This window comes from Microtus oregoni, unplaced genomic scaffold, assembly GCF_018167655.1.
Source record: "Microtus oregoni isolate MIOR12 unplaced genomic scaffold, Mior012 000032F_ref0000030, whole genome shotgun sequence".
Classification (NCBI taxonomy): domain Eukaryota; kingdom Metazoa; phylum Chordata; class Mammalia; order Rodentia; family Cricetidae; genus Microtus; species Microtus oregoni.
The window spans coordinates 27,578,858-27,603,291 of record NW_024543091.1 but is presented as its reverse complement, the minus strand read 5'-3'; the positions used below and the strand labels follow the sequence as shown (position 1 = coordinate 27,603,291).

The 24,434-nt window shown below is 49.0% G+C and overlaps 1 protein-coding gene across 3 annotated transcripts; it reads left to right on the top strand.

Moving 5' to 3' along the window:
- On the top strand, window positions 1-24,000 carry Pkm (pyruvate kinase M1/2). 3 transcript variants are annotated; one of them, XM_041679504.1, is made up of 11 exons: window positions 1-156; window positions 9,309-9,475; window positions 10,357-10,448; window positions 13,437-13,568; window positions 14,112-14,298; window positions 15,050-15,320; window positions 16,315-16,465; window positions 16,775-16,927; window positions 20,203-20,369; window positions 22,586-22,767; window positions 23,336-24,000. In XM_041679504.1, exons 2-11 carry the CDS (start codon window positions 9,322-9,324, stop codon window positions 23,440-23,442), a joined length of 1,596 nt encoding a protein of 531 aa, XP_041535438.1. In that variant the 5' UTR covers window positions 1-156; window positions 9,309-9,321; the 3' UTR covers window positions 23,443-24,000. The 3 variants fall into 3 exon arrangements, with proteins under 3 accessions (XP_041535438.1, XP_041535437.1, XP_041535439.1); XM_041679503.1 differs by lacking the exon at window positions 20,203-20,369 and adding an exon at window positions 19,720-19,886 and having other exon boundaries at window positions 2-156; XM_041679505.1 differs by lacking the exons at window positions 1-156; window positions 20,203-20,369 and adding exons at window positions 1,435-1,453; window positions 19,720-19,886.
- The last annotated feature ends 434 nt before the right edge of the window (window positions 24,001-24,434 follow it).

Here is a 24,434-nt window from a genome sequence, read left to right as displayed (position 1 = left end):
GGGATTGGGCGAGGGGCGGGGCTGCGGAGGGATTGCTGCGGCCGCAGCTGTGATAACCTTGAGGCCCAAGAGGCACAGTCCCGCACAGCAGAGACTCGTCTCGACCCTTCCGTCGTCCGTCTTGGGTATCGTTGCAGGATTCGGAGTACGCCCGAGGTGAGAGGGGAGAACCTACGCCATCTGTGCCCAGGGCCGACGCCCGCTACTGGGTAACGCAGGCCTGCCTGCGCACGCGGGACCCAGACGCCTGGCATCGTGCATCCCAGTCCGGGTTGGGGGGAGAAGCTACACTCGAGCCTAGGTCCTGAACTTCCAAAGACAGAGAGGCCTTACAGCCCCTTCCCCACATGCTAGTTCTGGCCCCTCTTCCCTCTCAATCTGGTTCCACCCTCTTATCTTACTGCTGCCATCCTCTCCACCCTGTTCTCTCCCACTCCGATGCTCATCCTCCTGCATTCACTAGTAGTTCTTTCGCCCTTCATTTTAGCTCTGTGCTCTTCCCCTCCCTCCTTCGGTGACCTCCTTATAATCTCTCCTTGAAATAACTCTGCCGCTCCCCCCTTGTGCCCCGCATTTATCCTCCATTCAGGTCAGTGTGCTCTTCCCGCGTCCGTCTTCGCTACTCCGGGCGCCCCTCCCCCTCCATTCCGGTCACGTCCGCGGCTCTGCATCCCTTCAGCATCCGGATCCTCGCCCCTCCCCCTCCGCGCAACTTCCCCCGCCCCCTGCATTCTGGTCACGTCCGCCGATTCCCCGCTAGCCCTCGTGGTCCGGTGCGTGTAGGTAGGATGCAGTCAGTGGCCGTCCCAGGAGATGTATCCACGGGTTGTGTAACGTCAGTCTTCCCTGTTGGCCGTTATTCCTTCCTATTTTGTGCGACGCAGATTCCTCTGGTTGCCCGCGAGGCACTGGTGCACCGTGCTTCCCAGCCCTGCGGGGCGCCTGCAAGTTCTGTCGCGCTCCATCCTGCGGTGGCGGGGCTGCACGTACGGCAGGGCGCCTGGACCAGCCGGTTGCGTTGCGCCCACGTGCTGGGGAAAGGGTGGGGGGTGAGCGATCAACCGAGAGAGGTTTCCGGGTGGAGCTGGAGCCCGCAGAGCTCAGTCTAAACAGGGAAGCAGAATTTGTCAAGTCAGTGCTGTGAGGAAGATGGAGGTAGCTGCACAGGGTGGTCCGCACGTTGGGTTTTGAAGAAGCAGGAAAGCACCAAATCTGAAGGTTACATAAAAATCCAGTCATGGAAAGATGTCTCTCGATCACCTCTTCTAAACCCAAGGAGATTGATAGGACTAAGAGCCTCACAGTGAAGGGACAGTTCTGCCTGTGGGCAGCGGGGGGATATAAACAGGTTTTTGGAATCCGGTGTGATTTATTTTCTGAGGTGGTTCAGCCTCTGGTCCTGTGTCACGAGTAAAGACGATTGCTCCAGGCTGCTGAAGTTACTGGTCTCCGTGTAAGTAGGGGGCATATCCAATGGAGGGAGTAATCTCGGGTGAAATGCCCAGAAGAGCATGCATACGTCCCTTTTTCTCAGTGAATGAGATACAGTTAGATTGAAGGCCTCCCTGCTGTTCCTATACATTTTGAGGCTAAGCTTGGGGAGGCAGGAAGGCTCTGAATACCCAGTATCCCCTGGAAACGAATTCTCTTTGGAATCGGGTAGGTGTTTACAATGTAACTACCGTTACATTGTAACTCTCCTGAGAAAGGAGCTTGCCATTTAAAGGGAGAAATGCAGCGTCCTTTGTCTTCCTCTGTAATGGTAGAAACAAAGAGGCAGCTATCCAGATCGATGTCTTCTGATTCTTGTTCCTGACGGTTCAATGTAAGACCATTCATCCTGCTGACTTGTAGGAAGTAAGGTTTGGAGGCTGTTGCAGTAAGTTCTGTTGCCACAATACTCAGGGTGTGGCACTTTCTAGGGTGCAGAGGGGGAGGACCTTGGGTTAGGATTCAAGGTACCATTGTTAGGCAACAATTTGCCTTCTGGTGGCCTGAGGATGCTGTAGGTAAGAAGTAAGCCTGTTCTGTGGGAAAGTGAAGTTTAGTGTAAACCATCACCGGGTCTGGGCAAGATGACTCAGCCTTTCAACTTAGAGGCGTTTGAGAAAATTTTGTTCCTTGGGTGAGTGGGAAACCTGGTTCTTCTAGATGTAGTGAGGCCCCCTATTTAGTGAGTCAGATGCTGAACTAGCGTGCATTTCCCTAAGTTAACAGGTCTCACCCAGGCTGTGTGGTGCTGCACACAACTTTTTAATTCCAGCACTGAAGAGCAGGACAGGATCTCGCTGAGTTTTAGACCAGCCAGGCTCTGAAACCCTGTCTCAAGTGCGTGGGTGGCAGCAAAATGCAGGGTCTGTATAAGGTCCTTCCTGACTGGTAGGCACAGCAGCCTCTCAGGGAAGAACCAGTGCAATGGCAGTTTCTGTGAACTCATTAAGAGCTCTATGCCAGCACTCTGGAGACTCACTGGCAGATGGCTACATGTTCAGGCCAGCCTGGGCTAAATAGTGAATATCTGTCTCAAAAGAAAAGAGCCTTATCCCCAGTGAGTGACTTGGCACATTTTATAGCTGGCTACTACTCAAATCACATTAGAGTTGGATATGCCATCTGTGTGTGTGACATGAAGGCGTTGGTCACAGGAAAAGACACCTTATTTCTCAAAGCTGCTGATTTCTTAATATTGAGTAGAAGAAATGAGGAAACAGCCATGTACAGAAAGCTAAGGAAAAAGTCTCTTGCATTAAATTCATATTACTTGGGTTTTTAGTGTCTTGTGCTTTAGCTTTTCTTCAGGAAATCAAGATGAGTTGGCCAAGAACTAAGGTGGAGGTTGAGGTAGAGGAAAATGAGTCACTTGCCTTTCAGCTTCTGAATCATCCCAAATACCCACTGCCAAGTTAACTGGTAAACTACAAGAATGAGTTGGTGCCTATGAGATTTTTTACTGTTCTGGTAAGAGTACTTAAGGGCTGAGTCATTCCTGTAAACTTCACTCGGGTGCAGACCGGACTAAATGACTAAATGAGGACCATTCTTCCTGACATGATACTTGGATACACAGACTGGATATGGAGTAGTCAGATAGGAGAGGTGAGCCCACGTGGCTGGGGGCTTGCAAACCTCTGCTGACTCTTGAGGCCAAAAGTAACATCTCAGCTAGGGATTGGGGGTGGTCTTAGAGCCACCAAGCTGTTCAGTGAGGCCACGCCCCTGCTGCAGTTTGTGCCTGTCTGCACGCAGGAGGGAGGTCTGAACTGCAGTACCTCTGGTGGCCTCTGAGATGCCCCAACTTCTCCACTGAGGTCTGGGGATCTTGAGCCTCTTTCCCAAAGCCAGCTAAGTCTCTTAAAGGAAGCTACATCCTTTCCAAACATTTTGACTTTAAGCCTCTTGCCGTGCCCATTTTGGAGGAGTCCCAACTTCAGATTAAGAAGTAGGGAAGGGCTGGGTGTGGTGGTGCATGCTCTTAATCTCACCTCTCAGGAGGCAGAGGCAGGTAGGTGGGTCTTGAGTTTGAGGACACCCCAAGCTCTGTAGAAGGGTTCGAGAAGTCAGGGGATGGAAGAATGAAATTATGGATTGAATAAAGTCAGAATACTTTTTATTTTTGGAAAGTCTAAAAATACAAGTCAGTGTTGATGCTGAGTTGTGGGTGGCAGAAATGTGGGGTTTGGAGTTCCACTCCCCCTTGGGAAGAGGCAGTAGTTGCAGTCCTATAAAGGTCACTGTAGGCAGGCACTCATGGTAAGTAGGTCAGTGCTCTTGGACAGCTGGTGCTGCCTTCCCGCTTCAATCCCCCTCCCCCACTGTGGTTCAGGGCACTCCTTTAAATGCTGAGCCTGCGCCTCCAGTTGTGGAGGCCATTGTGCATTCTGCTTACACCTAGTTCCCTGGGCTCCTAAGCCAGGGTCCAGAGCGTGGGCATCATTCCCAGAAACCCTGGCCGCTTAAACCTGCTAAGGAGGCACCAAGTGCCAGCAGGACAGAAACTTCTCCCAAATCTCCTTTTGGCTCAAACTAGTTCTCTGCTCTGCAGAGCTGTGGTGGAGGCCAGGAGATCCTTGGTACTGAGAACGAAAGGTTCCTTTGATCTGGCTTTCTGTCCTGAGGTAGCATGGTCTTCCTGGGTGAGGGTCCCATAATTCCACAAAAGAGTTTAAAGTAGGGCTATTATAGTTCGGGGGGAGGGCAGGAATTTAATTTAACTCCAACAGGTGGGCTCGAGTTCAGAATAGGCTGGTTGATTAATGCTAGGCCTTTCTGATAGAGAATTTGCTGAGGTTCAAGGGTAGACCTCCCCTGGGCATGGTAGCAAATGCCTTTAATCCCAGCATTCAGGAAGCAGGGGACAGACCGATGGATCTCGTAAGTTTTAGGGTAGCCAGGACTATATATAGTAAGACCATGTCTTTTTTTTTTTAATATTATGTATACAATATTCTATGTGTGTATGCCTGCAGGCCAGAAGAGGGCACCAGACCCCATTACAGATGGTTGTGAGCCACCATGTGGTTGCTGGGAATTGAACTCAGGACCTTTGGAAGAGCAGGCAATGCTCTTAACCTGAGCCATCTCTCCAGCCCCCAGGAGAACATGTCTTAATAAGCCAGGCAGTGGTGGTGCATGCATTTAATTGGGTGGTAGAGGCAGGCAAGTCTCTGAGTTCTAGGTCAGCCTGCTCGGTGGAGCTACACAGAGAAACCCTCTCTTCACACCCCAGGGTACTTTAATGGCAGCAATGATTTGGAAGATTTAATTGGTGGAGTGAGGCATGAAACTTTTTAAGAGTGCCAGCTCTGCCGGGCGGTGGTGGCGCACACCTTTAATCCCAGCACTTGGGAGGCGGATCTCTGAGTTCGAGACCAGCCTGGTCTACAAGAGCTAGTTCCAGGACAGGCTCCAAAACCACAGAGAAACCCTGTCTCGAAAAAGCAAAAAGAAAAAAAAAAGAGTGCCAGCTCTAAGAATCAGGGTGACATTGGGCATTTATTTTCTTATTTGTTTATATGACCTTTGTGCCTGACACGAGGGAAACAGATGGGAGGGGCAGAACCAAGGTGATCTGAGCTGGGCCTGTGCATGCCTTGGCCTGTGGCCTGTAGGCCACACTGAAGCTTGAGCTGGAGTTTCCTTTCTCACAGAGGGGCAATGGCTCTGAGGAAGATACTGCTGCTGGGGCTCGGGCTCCAGAGTAAGGCTCCTGCCCCTGAGCACGCTGTTTGCTGCTGTCATTGGACATGCCAGGCTTCTGCTGCTGGCTGGAGGTTGGCTGTGCATGTGGGTGCCTCCTAAAGAGGAGGATGCTGGCATGGGAGGGGCCGCATGTCCTGGCAGGAATTACTGTACCAGTAGGCCATAGGGCAAGCCCTTCATGGATGCCCACCCTGCCCATGGAACCAAGGCTGGGGCTGCTTTCCTGGCCTGGAAAATACCTCAGAAAGGGTATTCTATAAATATATTGATCACGTGGTTTGAGTTGTGGGGACCATGGGATAGGCAGAAGAGCCCTGGTAAGGGGCCAGAGTATTCCAGGTCAGAATTTAGGAAGAGAAATAGCTCAGTGAGCTAGGGTCTAGATTGGTAGAGGACTTGAAACAATTGACGTTTTGTTAGAAGTCTATTTAATTGTATCAATTCATTGATTCCATTGGCCACATTGTATCTGGTAGCAAGATAGTCCAATCTGCAGACTTCAGGTTAGTTCCAGGTGGGGAAAATGCATTAGGTTGTGTATCTGAGGCCAAATAGTTTTTGAAGTTTTACCTGCTAAATTGCATTTCCGGGCCCTGCAGGCAGCAGCCTTTGTCTATCAGAACATCCATGTCAGTACAAAGGTTGTGCTGCCAAAGCCTGAGAGCAGTCAAAGCAGGAAAAGAAAATTGCTGGACACTGAAGTGGAACCTACAGGTTTTGGTCATGAAATTTTTCCATGGGTTTTATTAGGAACGTTGACTTTGAAGTCAATGGATGAAGTTGCCCTTCTTAGGTCAGTGAAGCTGCCCTGTGAGGCGCTCTTGTGACTGAAGGTAGAGAGCGCACATGCTTCCATTTTAGCAGAGTGAGCCTGAAGGGTGCAGGGCTGATGTGTGACTCTATGCTTTACATGTAATTCCCATGAGCTTTATTAGGATGCATGGGAATGAATACATCATTTTCAAAAGCTGTTCACTTAATTTTTCCCTTTTTAAAGATTTATTTTTATTTACTTTTTCAATTATTTTATGCACATTGGTGCTTTTGCTTTCATATATGTCTGTGTGAGGGTGTTGGATCCTGTGGAACTGGAGTCACAGACAGTTTTGAGCTCCCATGTGGGTGCTGGGAATCAAACCCTGGTCCTTTGGAAGAGCAGTCAGTGCTCTTAACCGCTGAGCCATCTCTCCAGCCCCCTATTTATTTTTTTCTTAAAGTGTTTCACATCAGTTTTTGTTGATGAAGGATATGATGCTGGGCACGGTAACATGCCTTTAATCCCAGCAATAGAAAGGCAGAAACAGATGGATTTCTGAGTTGAAAACCAGTCTGGTGTATATAACATCTCCAGGAGTACATAGTCTCAGAACAGGAGGGAGGGAATGTTGTGATAAATACTGCCACCCAGGTAACAAGGTTTTTTTTTTGTTTTGTTTTGTTTTGTTTTTTTTATCAGCTATGAACTGGTGATTTTGATATTTATCCTCTTGAGTCTTTTTCCTTTCATCATAAGGTGAAAGGCACCAGGCTTCTATATAAACTAGAGGTGATGTATTCCTGTAATCTCAACCTTGGGGAAAGGCACTGCATACCAAGTTCCAGGCCAGCCAAGAGGAATGATAGTAAATTATAGGTTTAAAGACACTTCACAGGGAGTCAGTCATGCCTGTGTGTGCTTTTAACACTTGGGAAGTTGAGGTAGGAGGATCTTTGAGTGAAACCAGCTTGGGATAGTGTGAGCCTCTGCCAGAGAGAGAAGAAAACAAAGCCGTGAGGGTCCCTGAGATAGCTCAGTGGTGAAGGAAATGGTTTCTGATGACCCTCGTTCTATCCTCAGAACTCCTTGGTGGGAGGAGAAAGCAGCATCTCTTAAGTTGTCCTCTGACTTTGCATAGTGCCCACCCCCACCCCCCCCCCCGCCTAAAAAAACTAAATATCAATTTTTGGGTGTTGGGATAAAGTACCACAGGGGAGCCAGTAAGGAGTCACTTTTACCTCCAGGTTTTCATTAGTTTCTCTCTCTCTGTGTGTGTGTATAGTGTAGCAGCTCTAAGCAACTCCTGGTTATTAAGGTGATTACCACAGAGAGCTTTAGGTTACACTCAGCTTCTGCCTTCATCCTCCATCCTCATCCAGCTCTCCAAGGCAAACCGTACTCAGATCTGAGCGGTCTTTCCAAGTGGGGCCAAGGAGCTGCCGCCCTGAGTCAAAAAAACAGCAATATGTCACCGGAAGCCCAGGCCCAGAAGAGAAGCAAAGGTATGGCCTGATCATCAGTGGCCTCGGAAGGAGACACAATGACACATGGAAAGAAGAGCCGCCTGGTGGCTTTTAGGAAAGTGGGTTCAGTGTCTGTTCCACTCACTGACTTCATAGTTATAGTCCCATCGTGGTCACAGCAAGGCTTTCGTGCCTTGTTGGCTTGATGTGCTACCCATACTGTCCCCCCAGCAGCCTCCTAAGCATGGCTGCGAGCCCTGAGAGTTCCCAGCCATGTTTGTTTCAACCATGAGTAGACAAAGGAGCTGGGACATCCTCAAATTTGGAGAGAGGGAAGAGGCAGAACTGATTTTGACAGAGAGGTCTTAATGGGACTGAGAACAAATTCAACAAACACTGCAAGGTGTTGGGGGTTAGCCCAAGGAGACCCCGGAGGAGAGGTTGACTGTTTGGGGGAGTTAGGAATGAACCATGTTGGCCACTGGCAATAGCTGGAGGTCTCATCCCTCCTTTAGTTTTAAATTCTGCAGTGAATGTAGGGGTGCCCCCTGTAATCCCAGCACCCAGGAGACTGGAACTTGAAGACTGCCACGAGTTCAAGGCCAGCCTGGGTGACAAAGAATGAGAGCTTGTCCCGTGAAAAGTTTGCCGTTTGTGTGGTTGAAGACATGTAGGCCTTTGTTTGCATGGGATCACTAGTAGGTTGTAGAGGTCCCTGGCTGTTGCCAGGTCTCAACAGGGTAACATAGACGAGCTTTATGTGCGTATTCTTCAGGCGTGCAAAAAAAGCACACAGTCAGTAGATTGAGGGCCCTTGACTGGGAGGCAGGGCAGAGAGCAAGGATAAGGAGGGGCTTATTGTAGAACTTGGGCTGAAGTCTTGAGGCTCTGGGGCTTTCAAAGAGCCCCTTGGTCTGAGAACTCTGGGTGAGAAGGACGCCCAACATTGCTCAAGCCTCTCAACATTTGCCAATACAGCACAGAGCTTCTGCAGGGTTCTGTCTTCTAACCAGCTCAGTGAGCACTTAGTTGTAAGTCGGTAATAAAGTTAAAGCAAAGGTCGGTGCAGCTGTTGGGATTGTGACCTGGGTGGCTAATTGCCTGGAACGAATGCTCAGACTACCGGGAATGTGCTACCTACCACAGATAGAGGGGAAGTCCAGGTGGTCAGAACTGGGGCTGGGAAAGCCAGGTCTAACTCTGGGAAGATCAAAGATAGTGAGTTCAAGGTCAGCCTGGGTTGTGGAGTGGATTCTGTGCCCTCTGAAACTAGCTACTGTGTGCAATTCTGTTTCCAAGGTTACAGACAACTCCTTAGTCGTAAGGAGTTGTAAGGACTTGGGAGCTGTTCCAGTGCTCTTATGTGCAAAATTGGCTTTGTGTGTCTTGCAAACGTTGCTGTTTTTTGCTAAAGAATTCTGGGTTTTTTTTTTGCCCAATAAAAGCTAAAGAATAAACTTAGCCAATGAAACGAGTGAAAACCTAACACTCTGGAGCTAAAAAGGACTTGTTTGGGAGGATTTTTCTTCTTGCAGTGTTGGGGAAGTTCCTTCATGTATGTAAAGTGTTCTTGGTTGTGTTGGTGTGAAGCTGTCACAGCTGAGAGCGGCTCATGTCTGAATCCTGCTCACACTGTTTCCCTGGGACTATGTGCATTGGATTGGAAGTGACTTTCATTCATTTAAGGTCTTTGCTGTTTGCTCCCGGTCACATGAGCCCTTTGCCCAATTGGAGGAGCATCCACATAACCAGCACGTGCCAGGCCTCTGTGACTTGTACACAGAGCAACCGTATTGGGTTGATGTGTAGTGGGAGACGGCCGCCTCTGCCAAGTGGCTCATTACACACGGCCCGGTCTGATTCGCACTCTTCACCTCTCTGGGCCCCAGGACCTCAGGAACCATGCCGAAGCCACACAGCGAAGCAGGGACTGCCTTCATTCAAACCCAGCAGCTGCATGCGGCCATGGCTGACACCTTCTTGGAACATATGTGCCGCCTGGACATTGACTCCGCACCCATCACGGCCCGCAACACTGGCATCATTTGTACCATTGGTGAGTGTGGCCTTCCCCTAAATGGAGGCTTCCTGCCTCATTGTCTCCTGAAAAGCGAAATGATTACAAAGCTAATCTAGGTTCTTTTTTTTTAAAAAATATTTATTTATTTATTATGTATGCAATATTCTTTCTGTGTGTATGCTTGAAGGCCAGAAGAGGGCACCAGATCTCATTACAGATGGTTGTGAGCCACCATGTGGTTGCTGGGAATTGAACTCAGGACCTTTGGAAGAGCAGGCAATGCTCTTAACCGCTGAGCCATCTCTCTCAGCCCCCGCTAATCTAAGTTCTAAGTGGGGCGCTGTACACATTTCTTGGGAACAGAAGCCATGAGAAGAGGGCATAGAGAATTAGTACACCTAGTTTTCTGCAGTAGGTGTCTTCCTTAGTGGGTCTTTGTAAGAGGATTTCAGACACCTCAGATCATCTTTGTTTTGTTTTTTCAAGACTGGGTTTCTTTGTCATAAGCCTGGCTGTCCTTGAACTCACTTTGCAGACCAGTCTGGCCTTGAACTCACTGATATCCACTTGCCTCTGTCTCCCAAATGCTGGGATTAAAGGTATCACCCCGCCAGATCTTTTTCATGTGGTCTGTGTCGCCAACATCAGTAGTTAGATGTCTGTCTTAAGGGAGAAAACTGCCTGGCTCTTCCCTCCACTTGCCTGAGTATGTGGGGCCCTGAAGAAATTGTAGAAAATGGTAGTATTTCCCCTCATATCTAAATTAAAGTTGACTAGTGTAATACTTTCTGCTAATTTTTGGAGTTAATGGTTAAAAAGCAATCGAAGGATGAAGAGTTTGGATGTTGAACAGATTTTTGCACATTTTCCTGAGTGTTCATGGCTTATTCACCGTGGCTTTCACTGTTTGTCGATAGGTCCTGCTTCCCGGTCTGTGGAGATGCTGAAGGAGATGATCAAGTCGGGAATGAATGTGGCTCGTCTCAATTTCTCTCATGGAACTCATGAGGTAGGCCTCAGCTGGGTTGCTGGGATATTGATGGGAAACATAAGGTGTGGTGTTGACGAAGCTAGCTTCCAACAGGTGTGAGTCTGGGTTTCTCTGGGAATGAGACATGGTCCTAGGCCATCCCTGATTCCCTCCTGCCACTTTCATTGGCCTAGACAAACAAGGCCTGCTTTATCAAGGACCGGGGCTGTCTCTGCCTTTAACCTTCACAAAAGAAGGCAGGAAGGATTTATTTACCGGAAACCCCTCTAGGCTATCATGTGTCTTTGCTCCACACATGATGTCCACACCCGAGGGTTTCTGCAGTGGCTCCTATGGGTCTGGTGAACAAAAGGTCATACAGAAGATTGCTTCTGACCTAGTTCAGTCCCAAGTCCCAAGCTGGTTAGGCAGGTCCAGGGGGTTTCCACTTGAGGCTGAGTCTAGTAATGCCCTTCAGAGGAGAGAGGTAGGAATGCATTTGAGCTGGGGCTGGTCCTTAGATGTTCTGACTGATGTTGATGGGGGCCATACACAGGAAGCAGATGGCAGTTGTTAGAAAAGCCCATTTGTTCTGGTGCTTTCAAGTTTAGAACAATCCATTCTAGCAGTTAGGCAGATGGAGGCATCTTACAGCTACCTTTCAAATACTTTTCATGCTTCGTTGTGGATTTCCTACTGGCATTGATGGAGGAGGGACAGTCCGCCCTGGTTTCTTTAGGTTCTGTTCAGAGTGCTCTATTTTGCCCTCTGACCTTTGGGTGTTGTTTGAACTAAAAATAGAAACAGAAGAGCAGTCCAAGAAGTGAACCCCTCATTCCCAGAACACATCATAGATGCCCTAACCCATATTCTATAAACAGCCCGATGAAGGCCAGCTCCCAAATGTCATGCATGGTGCTTAGGATAGTCCAGTAGGCACCTAAGCATTTATGGGTATGGAACACATCCTTGTTAGGTGTCATAGCACAAAACCTGAAGCAGAATTGAGTTCAAGGCCAGCTTGGGATACGCAGCAGCGTCTGGAGGCAGCCTCGGGAACATAAACATAACAGGGTCCTGTTGCAAACCAAAAAGAGGGAGAGATCGATGCTTTCCATGTTCCGCTTTTCTTGGCAGGAGCTACCTGGAATAAACTCAAGGGAAAGCCTAACCCAGAGGCAGAATTAGATCCACTTGCAAGCAGAGTCTCTGGTTTGCAGGATGGGCAAAAATAAATTTGGGGACATGACCTTTAGATTTCATGGCTCTTGAGTCTAGTAAAATAATACCACGCAGCTGAGATGGCAGTGGCTAGTGAGGTCATCGAGACCTGGGTGAGGCCAACTCCAGCTCGACTTTTTTTAAACTATAAGAGGCATTTGGAGATTATCTGTACTTTGAATCTTATTCATAGATTGACCTTTTATTTATTTTTTTATTTGTTGCCCTTGAAAATTTATTTTTAGGTTTTGTACTGAGATGAGGTTAGCCCCTTTGGGAAGCTGATCTGAAGTTGTTCTGTTCGGGCATGTGATTTAAGCAGCTTGACTGCGTGTCAGGTCTCTGACTGCATGTGTTCCTTCTGTGAAGAACCAGGGTGTGTTTTGCCGCAATCTTGGTGGTTTTTAAGTACTCCTGGAGACACTGAAATTGCATTCCCTCCCTCTGACAGGAACATCTACCAGCTGCATGTGATCCTTTGGCAGCTTTGGCAGCCTCTTAATTGTACCTCTTGCTGTTCACATGGGCAAGATGTGTGTTTCCCTGCTGAGCAGGCAGGGCTGTACTGCCACACTGACTTTTTAAAACGGCCTAAATTTAGAGCCTCCAGAAGGAGGACACTGATGGGCACCAGTTGTCACCATTTGGGAACGCACCAGCAAAGTCACAGCGATGACAGTGGAAGACACAGTCACCTCCCAGAAGTGTAGCAAGGGCTAGCCATATAGAGAATTTTAATGATAGACCTCCCAGTGTTCTAGGTATTGGGATTAATTATAGTGCAGTTTTATGCACGAGGCCAAGATGTGTGTTTGTTTAGGACACTTATGGGCTGAAGTGTGTAACTCGGTAAGCACAAATCTGAGTTCAGCCTCACTTATACCTACAGAAATATCTTATGCCAGTGGGAAAGGTTGTAGGCCCTATAAAGTAGATATTATACAGCCGTAATTCTTCAATGGAAATGAACTACTATAAGGAACTCTGTTGAAAAAAAAAAAAACCCAAGGCAGTCAGTAGTCACTGTTAAAGGACTACTGTCCTTGTCTCCTAGAGATAACAGGCTTGCAGGTGTCTTTCCTGCCCACTGTGGTTAAAGGACAAAGCCCATAAAGTGATGTAATAAATGGCCCGTTATCAGTGGTGTCACATGGATCTGCACCATCCACAAATTCTTGGTCTGCCTTGGCTGAGTCCCGGGTAGAGAAAGGAAAAGTCCTTTGGGCAGCCCTATCGTTCAAACTATCAAAGGGCAGTTGTGTCAGAGATGGGCCACTGGTCACCGTTCGCATTTCTAGACCTGAGAAAGTGATTGTGAAAGGAGGTGTCTGTATGACTGAGCAATGAGCGTTCACCTTGGGCCATTGGTCACTTAAGTCAACAACTTTGAGTTTGAATTGAAGTTGGGATCAATAGTGGAAACAGACCAACACAGACTGCCAGAGCAGACATCAAACACAAGTCCGGGTTCTTTACCTGCCTCAGTCTTTAGCCTAGGGTTACTAGAGCAACTGAAGGGACACACACAGCTGCTTTAAAAGCAGGTTAGGGTCACATTCCTGCCTATGATGGGTTTGGTGGCAGTATTCTGGAATGTTCCCAAGATTTGTATTAAGATGATGTTGTGGTAGCTGTCGCCATGAGAGGTGGTGACGCTGTCATAGAAGGAAGAGTGTGTACTGCTAAGATTAGGGGGTAGGGAAGATTAGACACTTGTGATCTGTCAACTTGGCCTCCAAGGTAGAGAATACGAACTGGAGTCGGGTATGAAGGGCACCTGTCAATCAGTCTCCCTTCTTTATCCAGTACCATGCGGAAACTATCAAGAACGTGCGTGCAGCCACAGAAAGCTTCGCCTCTGATCCCATTCTATACCGGCCTGTTGCCGTGGCTCTGGACACAAAGGGGCCTGAGATCCGGACTGGACTCATCAAAGGGGTGAGTATCCTAGGAAGCCAGGCGTGCCGTGGGTGCAAGCTGCCCTGCCTTTCTCTGGTGGTCTTCTAGCTTCTGACTGGGTGGGTGTTTTGGAACTTAGGTCTACAAATGACGGGGGTTTGAATGTTGGTGTTTTGTGTGACTGCATCACATACATGCGTGTATCCGCTGGAACCGAGTTCATGCGTGTCTGAAGTGCCAGCTCTTCTGCGTGAAAAATAAGTGTTCTTCATCTCTCAAGCCCCAAATGAGAATATTTTATTCTTTGCCATTTTCATCTGCATAGCTAGGAAATATTATGTATCAAGGGAATTATTTTTTTTTTCAAGCCTTTTAGGTCTCCCTGTGATGAAGGGTTTTTTTTTTTGTTTGTTTGTTTGTTTTTGGGGGGTTTTTTGGTCCTGTTTCCTCAAAATATACAAAGGCAGCATAAGAATTTATTCAGAGGAAGAAGGATTCTTGGTGGTTGAGCCGGGGTTTGAGCCTCCTAGTCAGGAGTGCTGCCTGCTGCAGTTCACACCATGTTTCACCTTGACTCTACAGAGCGGCACTGCAGAAGTGGAGCTGAAGAAGGGAGCTACCCTGAAGATCACCCTGGACAATGCCTACATGGAAAAGTGTGACGAGAACACCCTGTGGCTGGACTATAAGAACATCTGTAAGGTGGTGGAAGTGGGCAGCAAGATCTACGTAGACGATGGGCTCATTTCACTGCAGGTGAAGGAGAAAGGTACGTCTGGGACAGTTCCCATCTCCAGAACTCTGTGAAATTGAATGTATTAGAACTTCTTTGGGGAAGCACTCCTAGCATGTATGAAGGCCTGGCTTCCATCCCCAGAGGATCTGAAGTTTATTCTTTGTCTTGTGTCCCTGACCCATCTGAAATACTGCCTCAAAAACCCAAAACGCCACCGAGGGCCAAGTGTTTGGTACATGCCTTTTTAGCCTTCAGTCCTGGCATATTGGGAGGTGGGTCCCAATATGGCGTGTATGATACTCCTATGTCCCTTTGAATGCTAATTAAAATCACTTGGTGATTTGTTTAAGTGGTTTTTAGGTATTCGTGGTTAAATTTGTTTTTAAGAAAGGATTTTTTTGTAGCCTGAGCTGAGATTAACTGAGGCTGGCCTTGAACTCCTTTTTCACCACGCCTGACCATTTGTCTTTTTGTTTTGAGGCCAGGCTTCACTTTAGCCCTGGCTGGCTTGGAATTCACTGTGTGTAGACCATGTTAGTCTTTGAGTTTTATCTGCATCTGCCTCTTGAGTACTAGGGCTAGCACATCCATAACTTAAATTCCTTAGCAATCTGGGAGTGTTGTTTATAGGTGAGGAAATGGACTCACTTCCTCATGGCTCCAGTGTCCTCGGTGTGATGCGGCATGTGTTTCACTGAATTCAGGGACTGGGGCAGGGGACCCTGCTGCTTGCCTCCCACAAGATGGACCCTCATCGCTTTGCTCCTCCACCTCTCTTATGCAGGCGCTGACTTCCTGATAACAGAGGTGGAGAATGGTGGTTCCTTGGGCAGCAAGAAGGGGGTGAACCTCCCCGGAGCCGCTGTGGACCTCCCTGCTGTGTCAGAAAAGGACATCCAGGACCTGAAGTTTGGGGTGGAGCAGGATGTAGACATGGTGTTTGCGTCTTTCATCCGCAAGGCAGCTGATGTGCACGAGGTTAGGAAGGTCCTGGGAGAGAAGGGCAAGAACATCAAGATCATCAGCAAAATCGAGAACCACGAAGGCGTCCGTAGGTGAGTCCTGGGACCCCTTTCATGGCCCAGCCCTCTGGAGGGGAAGGTGTGGCCTGGTGGGCATCATAGGGCCCTTCATTTTGGTGCCCACCAGGAAGCTCAGGTCCTGGTATCCATGCTGAAACTGGTAGCCTCGTGCTTTTTGATTAGAAAACATAATAGGCCGGGCAGTGGTGGCGCACGCTGCCTTTAATCCCAGCACTATGGAGGCAGAGGCAGGTGGATCTCTGTGAGTTCGAGACCAGCCTGGTATACAAGAGCTAGTTCCAGGATAGATTTCCAAAGACCCAGAGAAACCCTGTCTCAAAACAAACAGACATAATGATGCTGATGAAGATTGTTCCAGTCAGCTTTCCATAGGACATCACATGATGCTTTGGTTGGAAGTGAGGCAAAATAGGGTGACTAGTTTGACATCTGTCTTTTATTTATTTATTTATTTTTTTTTTTTTTTGGTTTTTCGAGACAGGGTTTCTCTGGTTTTGGAGCCTGTCCTGGAACTAGCTCTTGTAGACCAGGCTGGTCTTGAACTCACAGAGATCCTCCTGCCTCTGCCTCCCGAGTGCTGGGATTAAAGGCGTGCGCCACCACCGCCCGGCCTGTTCTGTCTTGATAAGCCAAAGGTACTGGTAGCTCTTGGTGTTCCTTCAGCCCTAGGGGAACTTGGATGGAGTACCTCAAAGGATGCTCTCAGAATCCTGAGCTAAATGAATCTGTGGGCCTTTGTAGAAGCACTGGCTGCCTCATTCTCTCTTATGGAAGTACTGATTAGAGAAGGCACGATAGATGGGGTCTAAGATACAGACGGTGAACCTCATCCCTCATTCAGTGGTGTTGAAGCTCAGCAGGCAACATCATCAACCTTTTCTGGGTTATCTTGGTGCACCATCACTTCTGTGTGCCTGCGGGTGTGACCCTCGAGGATCTTGGAAAAGCATCTGTCCGTCCTTTGTTTTGGGCTTCCTGTTCTTTATTACTTTTATTTCTGCATCAGGTTTGATGAGATTTTGGAGGCCAGTGATGGGATCATGGTGGCTCGTGGCGATTTGGGCATTGAGATTCCTGCAGAGAAGGTCTTCCTGGCTCAGAAGATGATGATTGGACGATGCAACCGAGCTGGGAAGCCAGTCATCTGCGCCACACAGGCATGTGCTCCTCCCTTTGTCCATGTACTATGGCTAAGAGATCTGGGTCGCCGGGCGATGGTTTGGATGGCTTGTGCACACCTTAATCCCAGGACAGCCAAGGCTGTTACACAGAGAAACCCTGCCTCAGAAAGAGAGACCTCTTGGTCTTGTTCCATGGTCCCTGTTCTCCAAACGTGTGCGTCTGTACGGAGCACTCCGTGCACATACACACTATCCAGGGAGTCATCTTGGCAATTACTTATCACTGCACATGGCCCAGAGTCTCACACTGGTCTCAGCAGATGCTCTTGTCTGTCCCCTCCTTAGATGCTGGAGAGCATGATCAAGAAGCCCCGCCCCACCCGTGCTGAGGGCAGTGATGTGGCCAATGCAGTCCTAGATGGAGCAGACTGCATCATGCTGTCTGGAGAGACCGCCAAAGGGGACTACCCTCTGGAAGCCGTTCGCATGCAGCACCTGGTAAGTCCTTAGAGCAGAGGCTTCTGCATCCTCTCCCCCATGTCACAGCAAAGAGTGAGATAGTGTGTGGGGGAGTGCTTCTTGATTTTCCTGTTGTGCTTTCACTGCCCCTGTCCTGCCCCACTTTCTCCTGCTGTGGAGGATGCCACTTTCCATTACATAGGCCACATCTGGCAAAAGAAAGGATTTAAGTCCTAGGATGCAGTCAGGATGCGTTGGATCTGGATGGTCCAAAGGACTCTTAGCCAAGAGTTTGTTCGCAGCTGGTGTCTTGGTTTGGCTTACAGTTTGATGCCCTGCTAGTGCCATGAACAGATGCTTCTCCACTGCAGGCTGTACTCACACTGAGCTGTTCTGAGCTGGAATTGCATGGTGCCTGTGTCCTGGAACTGCGTCTCTTTTTGTGTCAGCCAGACCCAGAGCAGGGCTACAGATGAGCTAGGGTGGAGGGCAGGTGTGGAATTCAGCAGGCTCTGACTCACTCCCAGGCCTTTTCTCTGGGAGTATGTTCTTTCAGACTTCCAGCTCTGACCAGATACAGTGCTGACAGTCATGCCTCAAGTCCAGTATTCAGAGAATGAGGCAGGATTAGCTAAGAGTTTGAGCTGAAGCATCTTCTGCTGACTGCTTCTCATAGGTGGAGACCCAGGTTCTCAGCTCTATATTCTGCCCTGGAACTTCCAAAGAGTTGACTCAGGAGCCAGTTACAGGGCTGCTTACTTCTGCCTGGTGGAAGAGTATTGTGAATTAATTTTTTTTTTTTGAGCTTTTGTTCCATTTTCAGCCAGCAATGGACCCCTATCCTTTTTGTGAACCCAGTTTCCCACAAACCCCCAAATTTAAGATGTCTGAGAAGAGAGAAAACAGCACCCTCTGGCCATCTTGCTTTTCTTTCTTGCATATCTATCCAGTTATTAAGTTTGTGCAGATTCCAGGGGGGATTGTATTCTTGACTGTGTGACCTTTTCTGTGGCTTCTTATGTGTGCCTGTATTGAAGCTGACAGAGGCCAGCCCTGTCCTGGAAGGCTGTGTGGCTTGGGCCTCTGGCTCATCTCATGCTTGTGTCGTGCAATTGTTGTTCACATTAATATTGTGTCTTCACATAGCTGCCCGTGGCAGGAAAGTGCTTTTTTTTCCCCCCCAGAAAACCGTGTGCCTTCCGTCACCTCCATAGTCACTGCTTCCCTGGTTTTACACCATACACCCATTTTCTAGCTACCTGCTTAGTTGTGTGAACTGGCCACAGAGTGGTCAGGAATAGGTTATGGCTGACTTTGACCAGATATTTTGAAGCACGCAACCACAGAGCTGTATGTATAGCTTGTGGGCAGGTTGTGTGACCTCAAGACCTCGCCCTAAGATGAGTTTGAGATATTAATTATAGTCTTAGCAATTAACATTTACTGTCATTATTAAATGTTAGGCCTCTGAACATGTTGAGACATGTTCATTTCGGGGCAACATTTGTGGCCCCGATTTGTAATGTAAATCACATGTGATTGATGTGGGCTTGAGCCCAGTTTGCTGTCTCTGGGCCCTGCTTTCTGTCTGTTGCACCGTGTGGGAGCAGCGGATGTGGACGGGTCTAGAGTCCAGCTTAGTTCTGATGTCTATGTCCTGTCTTCCATGCCCTGGTCTTTCATATGAACAGACAACTTAGAACCTCTAGGCTGGGATTGCATGGCGCTGCTCAGAAGATGAGACACAGTCTGGGTCAGACTGTGGCTGCCCCTTCATGGGGTCCAAGCCTCTGCTGCCATCCATTAACACTCAGACAGCCTCTCCCCTCACCTGTCTGCTGTCTCCTCCTGTGTCTAACTGCAGTCCATGAGCTGTAATCATGAGCTAGGCACCCCAGCTATGGTTGTTGGTCCTTTGCGCTGCGTGTATTCTGTTCTTGACCAAAAGAGTACTTTCTGCCTATGAATCTGCTTCTGCTATCAAATCCGTGAAATGATTTGCTGGTCCTTCTCATCCCTCCCATACTAAGATGCTGGTGGTTATTGCTTTTCAATTCTCTGAAATTTATATTACCTAATACCTGGTCTTACCTGAGTAGGTAGTCTGTATTGTAACTCACTTGCCATCTTGCAATGGTTTTAATTGTTAAAGTTTTAATCCGTGTCTTGATATCCCCGCATGCTTTCATAGGCACTGGTCTCTTCACATGGCTGCTCATTGTACTGCTCTCGTGAGCCAGAGTTTCCACGGCTCTGTTTAGAACTGGTACACTGGCTCTTTTGGCCCTTGACCCCAGCTTCCAGAACTGCCCCCAATGTTTCCACTGTAAACACTGAGCAAAAGCTCCTGCATCTGTAGGTTGTTGTAGGCAGACAGCCATGTGAAGAGGGTCCTAGGGCCTATTCCTTCCTGTAAGCTGTGTCATGAGGCAGTGTGGTCAGTGGGAAAATGTGGCCTCCACCTTGGCATCTTTCTGTGACAAGGTCCTAGGGCCTATCACTCTGTCCCTTTAAAACTGATGGTGCATTCCCATGATCCCAGCACTTAGAAGGCTGGGGCAAAGAATGATTCAAGGTCAGTGAGGGCCACAGAGAAAGATCTTTTCTTAAAAGCTCAAATGGCGGTATGGGAGTGCTTAGAAAAGAAATCAGAGGGGAAAATCCCAGCAGGGAATGGAGGAACTGTCTGACCACCCTGCCTCTGTATCTGTCCACGGGACAGGTTTAACTATACTTCCTCTCTAATTAATTCCCCCGTCTTTCCATGTGTTGTCTCCTATTTTTGCCTTCTTCATCCCTCTTCCTTATCCCTCCTACCCTAAACCTTACAGATAGCTCGGGAGGCTGAGGCAGCCATGTTCCACCGTCTGCTGTTTGAAGAACTTGTGCGGGCCTCCAGTCACTCCACAGACCTCATGGAGGCCATGGCCATGGGCAGCGTGGAGGCTTCTTATAAGTGTTTAGCGGCAGCTTTGATAGTTCTGACGGAGTCTGGCAGGTAGGGCCCTAACGGCAGGTATTGGTATAGGATAACTGCTCTGCACTCCAGCCACCTCAGGAGGTCATGATAGGACAGGACCAAAGGATTCTCTGTGGGCACACTGGAAGTCACAGGCACCGGTGCAGGATGGTTCCTGTAGAATTTTTGATCTTTCTCACTTTAGAGCACTCTGCTCCTGGCCTTTTTGTGCTGGGGACATCTTCCTTCCCTGTTGTCTGTGACTCCTCCCTCTCCATTTGTGCTAAAGCTCTGACAAAAGCCATGTGTCCCCCCCCCCCCCCTTCGTCCCTCTGGACGGATGTTGCTCCCCTAGATTGCCCGTGAGGCAGAGGCTGCCATCTACCACCTGCAGTTATTCGAGGAACTCCGCCGTCTGGCGCCTATCACCAGCGACCCCACAGAAGCTGCTGCCGTGGGTGCTGTGGAGGCCTCCTTCAAATGCTGCAGCGGGGCCATTATCGTGCTCACCAAGTCTGGCAGGTAGGAGGCGGCAGTGGCTCCCTGGGGATGTCCTGCTCAATTGACATCCCTCCTCGGGGATGCCGAGAGTGGCTTTGGGCCAAGTTTGGCTGCCACCAAAGGACTCCAGGCAGCACTCAGGTATACCAAACCATTTGATTTGGCTCCAGTGTAAGTTCACAGCCTGCCTCACAATGAACTGGAAGCAAATAGTCAGTCTTGCTTAGTTTAGTTACCATGGGGTTTTACAAATTCAGTTTGGAAGGCTGATGAGATGGCTCAGCTGGTAAAATTGCTATGTAAGCCTGGCCTGTATTCGGTCCCCCCAATCCATGGAAGGAGGAGCACGCTGATTTCTGATCTCACACATGCCAGCAGGCACACACTATAACAGCGATAAGCATTTTAAAGTCCCACTTGGAGGGATTGGCTATAACGTCTCAGTGGGTAAAGCATGAGAATCTGAAGTTGGATCCAGCACCTGTGGCAAAAATGCATGCAGAAAGGATACTGTGGGCTTCTCAGCAAGCCAGTCAAGAAATTGGGGGGGGGGGTACTTGCCCCTGACTGCTCAGCACCTACATGGTAGCTCACAACTGCATAGCTCTAGTCTTGGAGGAATCCAGTGCCCTCTTCTTTTTTATTTATTTATTTATTTATTATGTATACAATATTCTGTCTGTATGCCTGAAGGCCAGAAGAGGGCGCCAGACCTCTTTACAGATGGTTGTGAGCCACCATGTGGTTGCTGGGAATTGAACTCAGGACCTTTGGAAGAGCAGGCAATGCTCTTAACCACTGAGCCATCTCTCCAGCCCCCCAGTGCCCTCTTCTAACCCCACAGGCATTACATGTATGTGGCACACAGGTGCACACGTGGGCAAAATACCCTTGCACATAAAGTGTAAAAGAATAAGGTGGAGAGAGTATTAGAGGAAGATACCCACTATCGGCCTCTGCCTTCTGCATGTGGGTACCACACATGCTAAACAATACATAAGTAAAAATATCCAGGTATGATGTCCCATGTCTATAACCTCAGTGCTCATGAGTCAGGGCAAGTAAGGTCACAAGTCTAACCTGGGCTAAGCCTGTGCTTTTGGAATGAGTATCAGTTGGTGGGTTCTCAGGAGCTCCAAGATAGAAGGTCTGGGCTAATCTTTGTGCCTCAGCACTGCCTGCACTTTGGCTCTAGACTTCTGGGGTTTCACCACCGAGTTCCTGATTGCAGCAACCACCTCTTTCCTTTAAAGCCTGTGGATCCAGCATGAAGAAGGGTATTCTCTGCTGGGCTTTGTCTCCCAGTACCTCTTGGATGTCTTCAGAGCTGGTTCAGTTATTTCAGTGTTCATGAAATAATGTACTCGAGGTAGACACTTGTCACAAGGTTAAGGAGGATCCCTCCATCCCCAAAGGATCTAGATGGGAGAAGCATTCCTATACCTGCCTGGTCTCCACCTAGATTTCTTTTTGGTTTTTCGAGACAGGGTTTCTCTGTGTCTTTGGAGCCTGTCCTGGAACTAGCTCTTGTAGACCAGGCTGGTCTCCAACTGACAGAGATCCGCCTGCCTCTGCCTGCCGAGTGCTGGGATTAAAGGCGTGCGCCACCACCGCCCGGCTCTTTTTTTTTTTTAAAGAATTATTTATTTATTATTTATTATGTATACAGCATTCCTTCCATGTATGCTTGCATGCCAGAAGAGGGGACCAGATCTTATAGATGGCTATGAGCCACCATGTGGTTGCTGGGAATTGAACTCAGGACCTGGAAGAGCAGTCAGTGCTCTTAACCTCCGAGCCATCTCTCCAGCCCCTCCACCTAGATTTCTAAAGCTTTTTTATCAAGTGTGTTTGGGGCACTAGAGTTCAGCTGCTGGGATTGCAGTCTTATTGGCTCCCAGGGTCTGACCCTTGCTGTTGCTGTTTCCAGATGCCAGAAGTCTGGAGCTCGACACGTGTTGCTTGGTTTGTATATGTTGATAGCAGCTGTAGGTAGGTGCTAGTGAGATTGGACCAATTGCCTCCCCCCTTCTTGGAAGGGGTTCTAGCTATGGAACTGCCCGTACTGAAACAAGCACAAACGGCAGAGTGGAGAGGCTTTCTGATCCTTGGAGCAGAGTAAACTTCCAGTGGGAGAAGCCTATGGCTCAGAATTGTATTGCTATATTGAAGGTGCTTCCTGTCTCCTGGGTCTTGTGATACTGTTTAATGGACGGTCTATCCAACCTGTTTCCCAGGAGTGCTCACCAGGTGGCCAGGTACCGCCCGCGTGCGCCCATCATTGCTGTGACGCGCAATCCCCAGACAGCTCGCCAGGCCCATTTGTACCGAGGCATCTTCCCTGTGCTGTGTAAGGATGCAGTGCAGGACGCCTGGGCTGAGGATGTAGACCTCCGTGTGAATTTGGCCATGAATGTTGGTATGTAGCTGGAAGCAAGATGCTGGGCAGTGGCTTTGCTGGGGTTTCTCAAACTATCATTCTCTCCAGTCCTGGGCTGAGCCCGGCTGTTCTCACCCTGTTTGGTGCCCAAGGCAAAATTAATTGCCTCTACTCATTACTGAGGTTTTCTTAAGCAGGGCTGGAGTTACTGTGCTGTGGGTGGAACTCACAGATTATGGTCTTTTCCTGTATATGGTTGGATATCAGGAGGTGAGAGGAGGACTCTGACCTTGGGGAAGCTGGCCAAGTATAAACTGACTGACCTCCCAAGGTCCCTGCAATCTGGACTCAGCCTTTGTTTAGGCTAGGAGGCTAGCGCCATCTTGTGGTAGGAAGAAGAATTGGTCCGGCAGTGTAGTCCCCTACCAGCATTGTGTTTGTAGGTGGTAGCTCTTGGGCATTTGCCCTGGTATGCCCCTTCCTGGCTGGTGTCTGGGTTAGGAGGTAAGCGCCACCTTTTGGTGGGAGAGAGTAATGGTTGTTCAGTGGGGCTTTGGGGCAGTTACCCCAAGTGTAAACCTACTCACCAACCTTTCTGCTTTTTCAGGCAAGGCCCGAGGCTTCTTCAAGAAGGGAGATGTGGTCATTGTGCTGACTGGGTGGCGCCCTGGCTCTGGCTTCACCAACACCATGCGTGTAGTGCCTGTGCCTTGATGGCCCTCTGGAGCCCCTCTTCTAGCCCCTGTCCCATCCCCTCCCCCATCCCATCCATTAGGCCAGCAACGCTTGTAGTGCTCACTCTGGGCCAGAGTGTGGCGCTGATGGGCTGGGACACCCCGGAAAATTACTGTTGCTGAAACATGGAATAGAGCCCAGCTGTCTGTCTATCATATGGCCCTGCCCAAACCAGGGGTGACAGAGGAATGCAGAATTGGAAACCCTCTGGCTTTATCACAAAGGGGCAGCAACATGTCTTGTGTACTTTGCTCCTGTAGAAAGTTGTCCAGAGAACTCCCAGCCCTGGCCTGGAGTCAGGAGACAGCAAGAGTAGGGGCTTAGGGCATGGGGCCCAGGTTCCTGTGTAGATAATAACCTCTGGCCCCCAGGCCGGACTTGCTTCCCCAACAGCTTTGGCCTCCCCCACTCCTCGTTGCACACTTCTCAGCTGTCACTGCAGTCACACCCTGCACTCTCCACTTCCGTTCTACTGTGCAGCATCTCCAGGCCTGTTGCTATAGTGCCCACCTGAGTGTCAATAAACAGCAGCTGAAGCACCTGTGTCCTGTTCTTTTCTGCTGGGGGGGGGGGTAGTGTGGTTGAGCCCCGCCCTCTGAGCAGGTGAAAATGACAAACGGTCTTGTACCCAGCCATGGTCCCACCAGTTCACCTGCAGGGAAGATGAAGGGCTAAGCCATTGAATACTATACATTCACTGGATATGCAAATTGCCTCCAGCACCAAGGCTAGGTGTGTTGGAAAGCTCCTTCTATTCTCGACAAAGACTGGGGACAACTCGCACCTATAATGGAGTTATGTGCTGGCGCCAACCACTGCCTTAGAGGCCACTTGAGGGTGTGTAGGATGACTCCCTGCCCACAGCAGTTAAACACAGCCTCTCTAGAATAAGGGACAAGGTAGGACCTTGCCTTGCTCCGGGCCACTCACAAGAGCCAAGTGGTCCTGTGGGGCCAGTGAAATTAAGTTGA

Bases quoted from the DNA above. Each gene is read 5' to 3' on its own strand.
- Pkm (XM_041679504.1), top strand. From the start codon at position 9,322: ATGCCGAAGCCACACAGCGAAGCAGGGACTGCCTTCATTCAAACCCAG. The intron at 16,466-16,774 runs GCATGTGCTCCT...TCCCCTCCTTAG, and splicing joins CAGTCATCTGCGCCACACAG to ATGCTGGAGAGCATGATCAA. The intron at 20,370-22,585 runs GTAGGAGGCGGC...CCTGTTTCCCAG, and splicing joins GTGCTCACCAAGTCTGGCAG to GAGTGCTCACCAGGTGGCCA.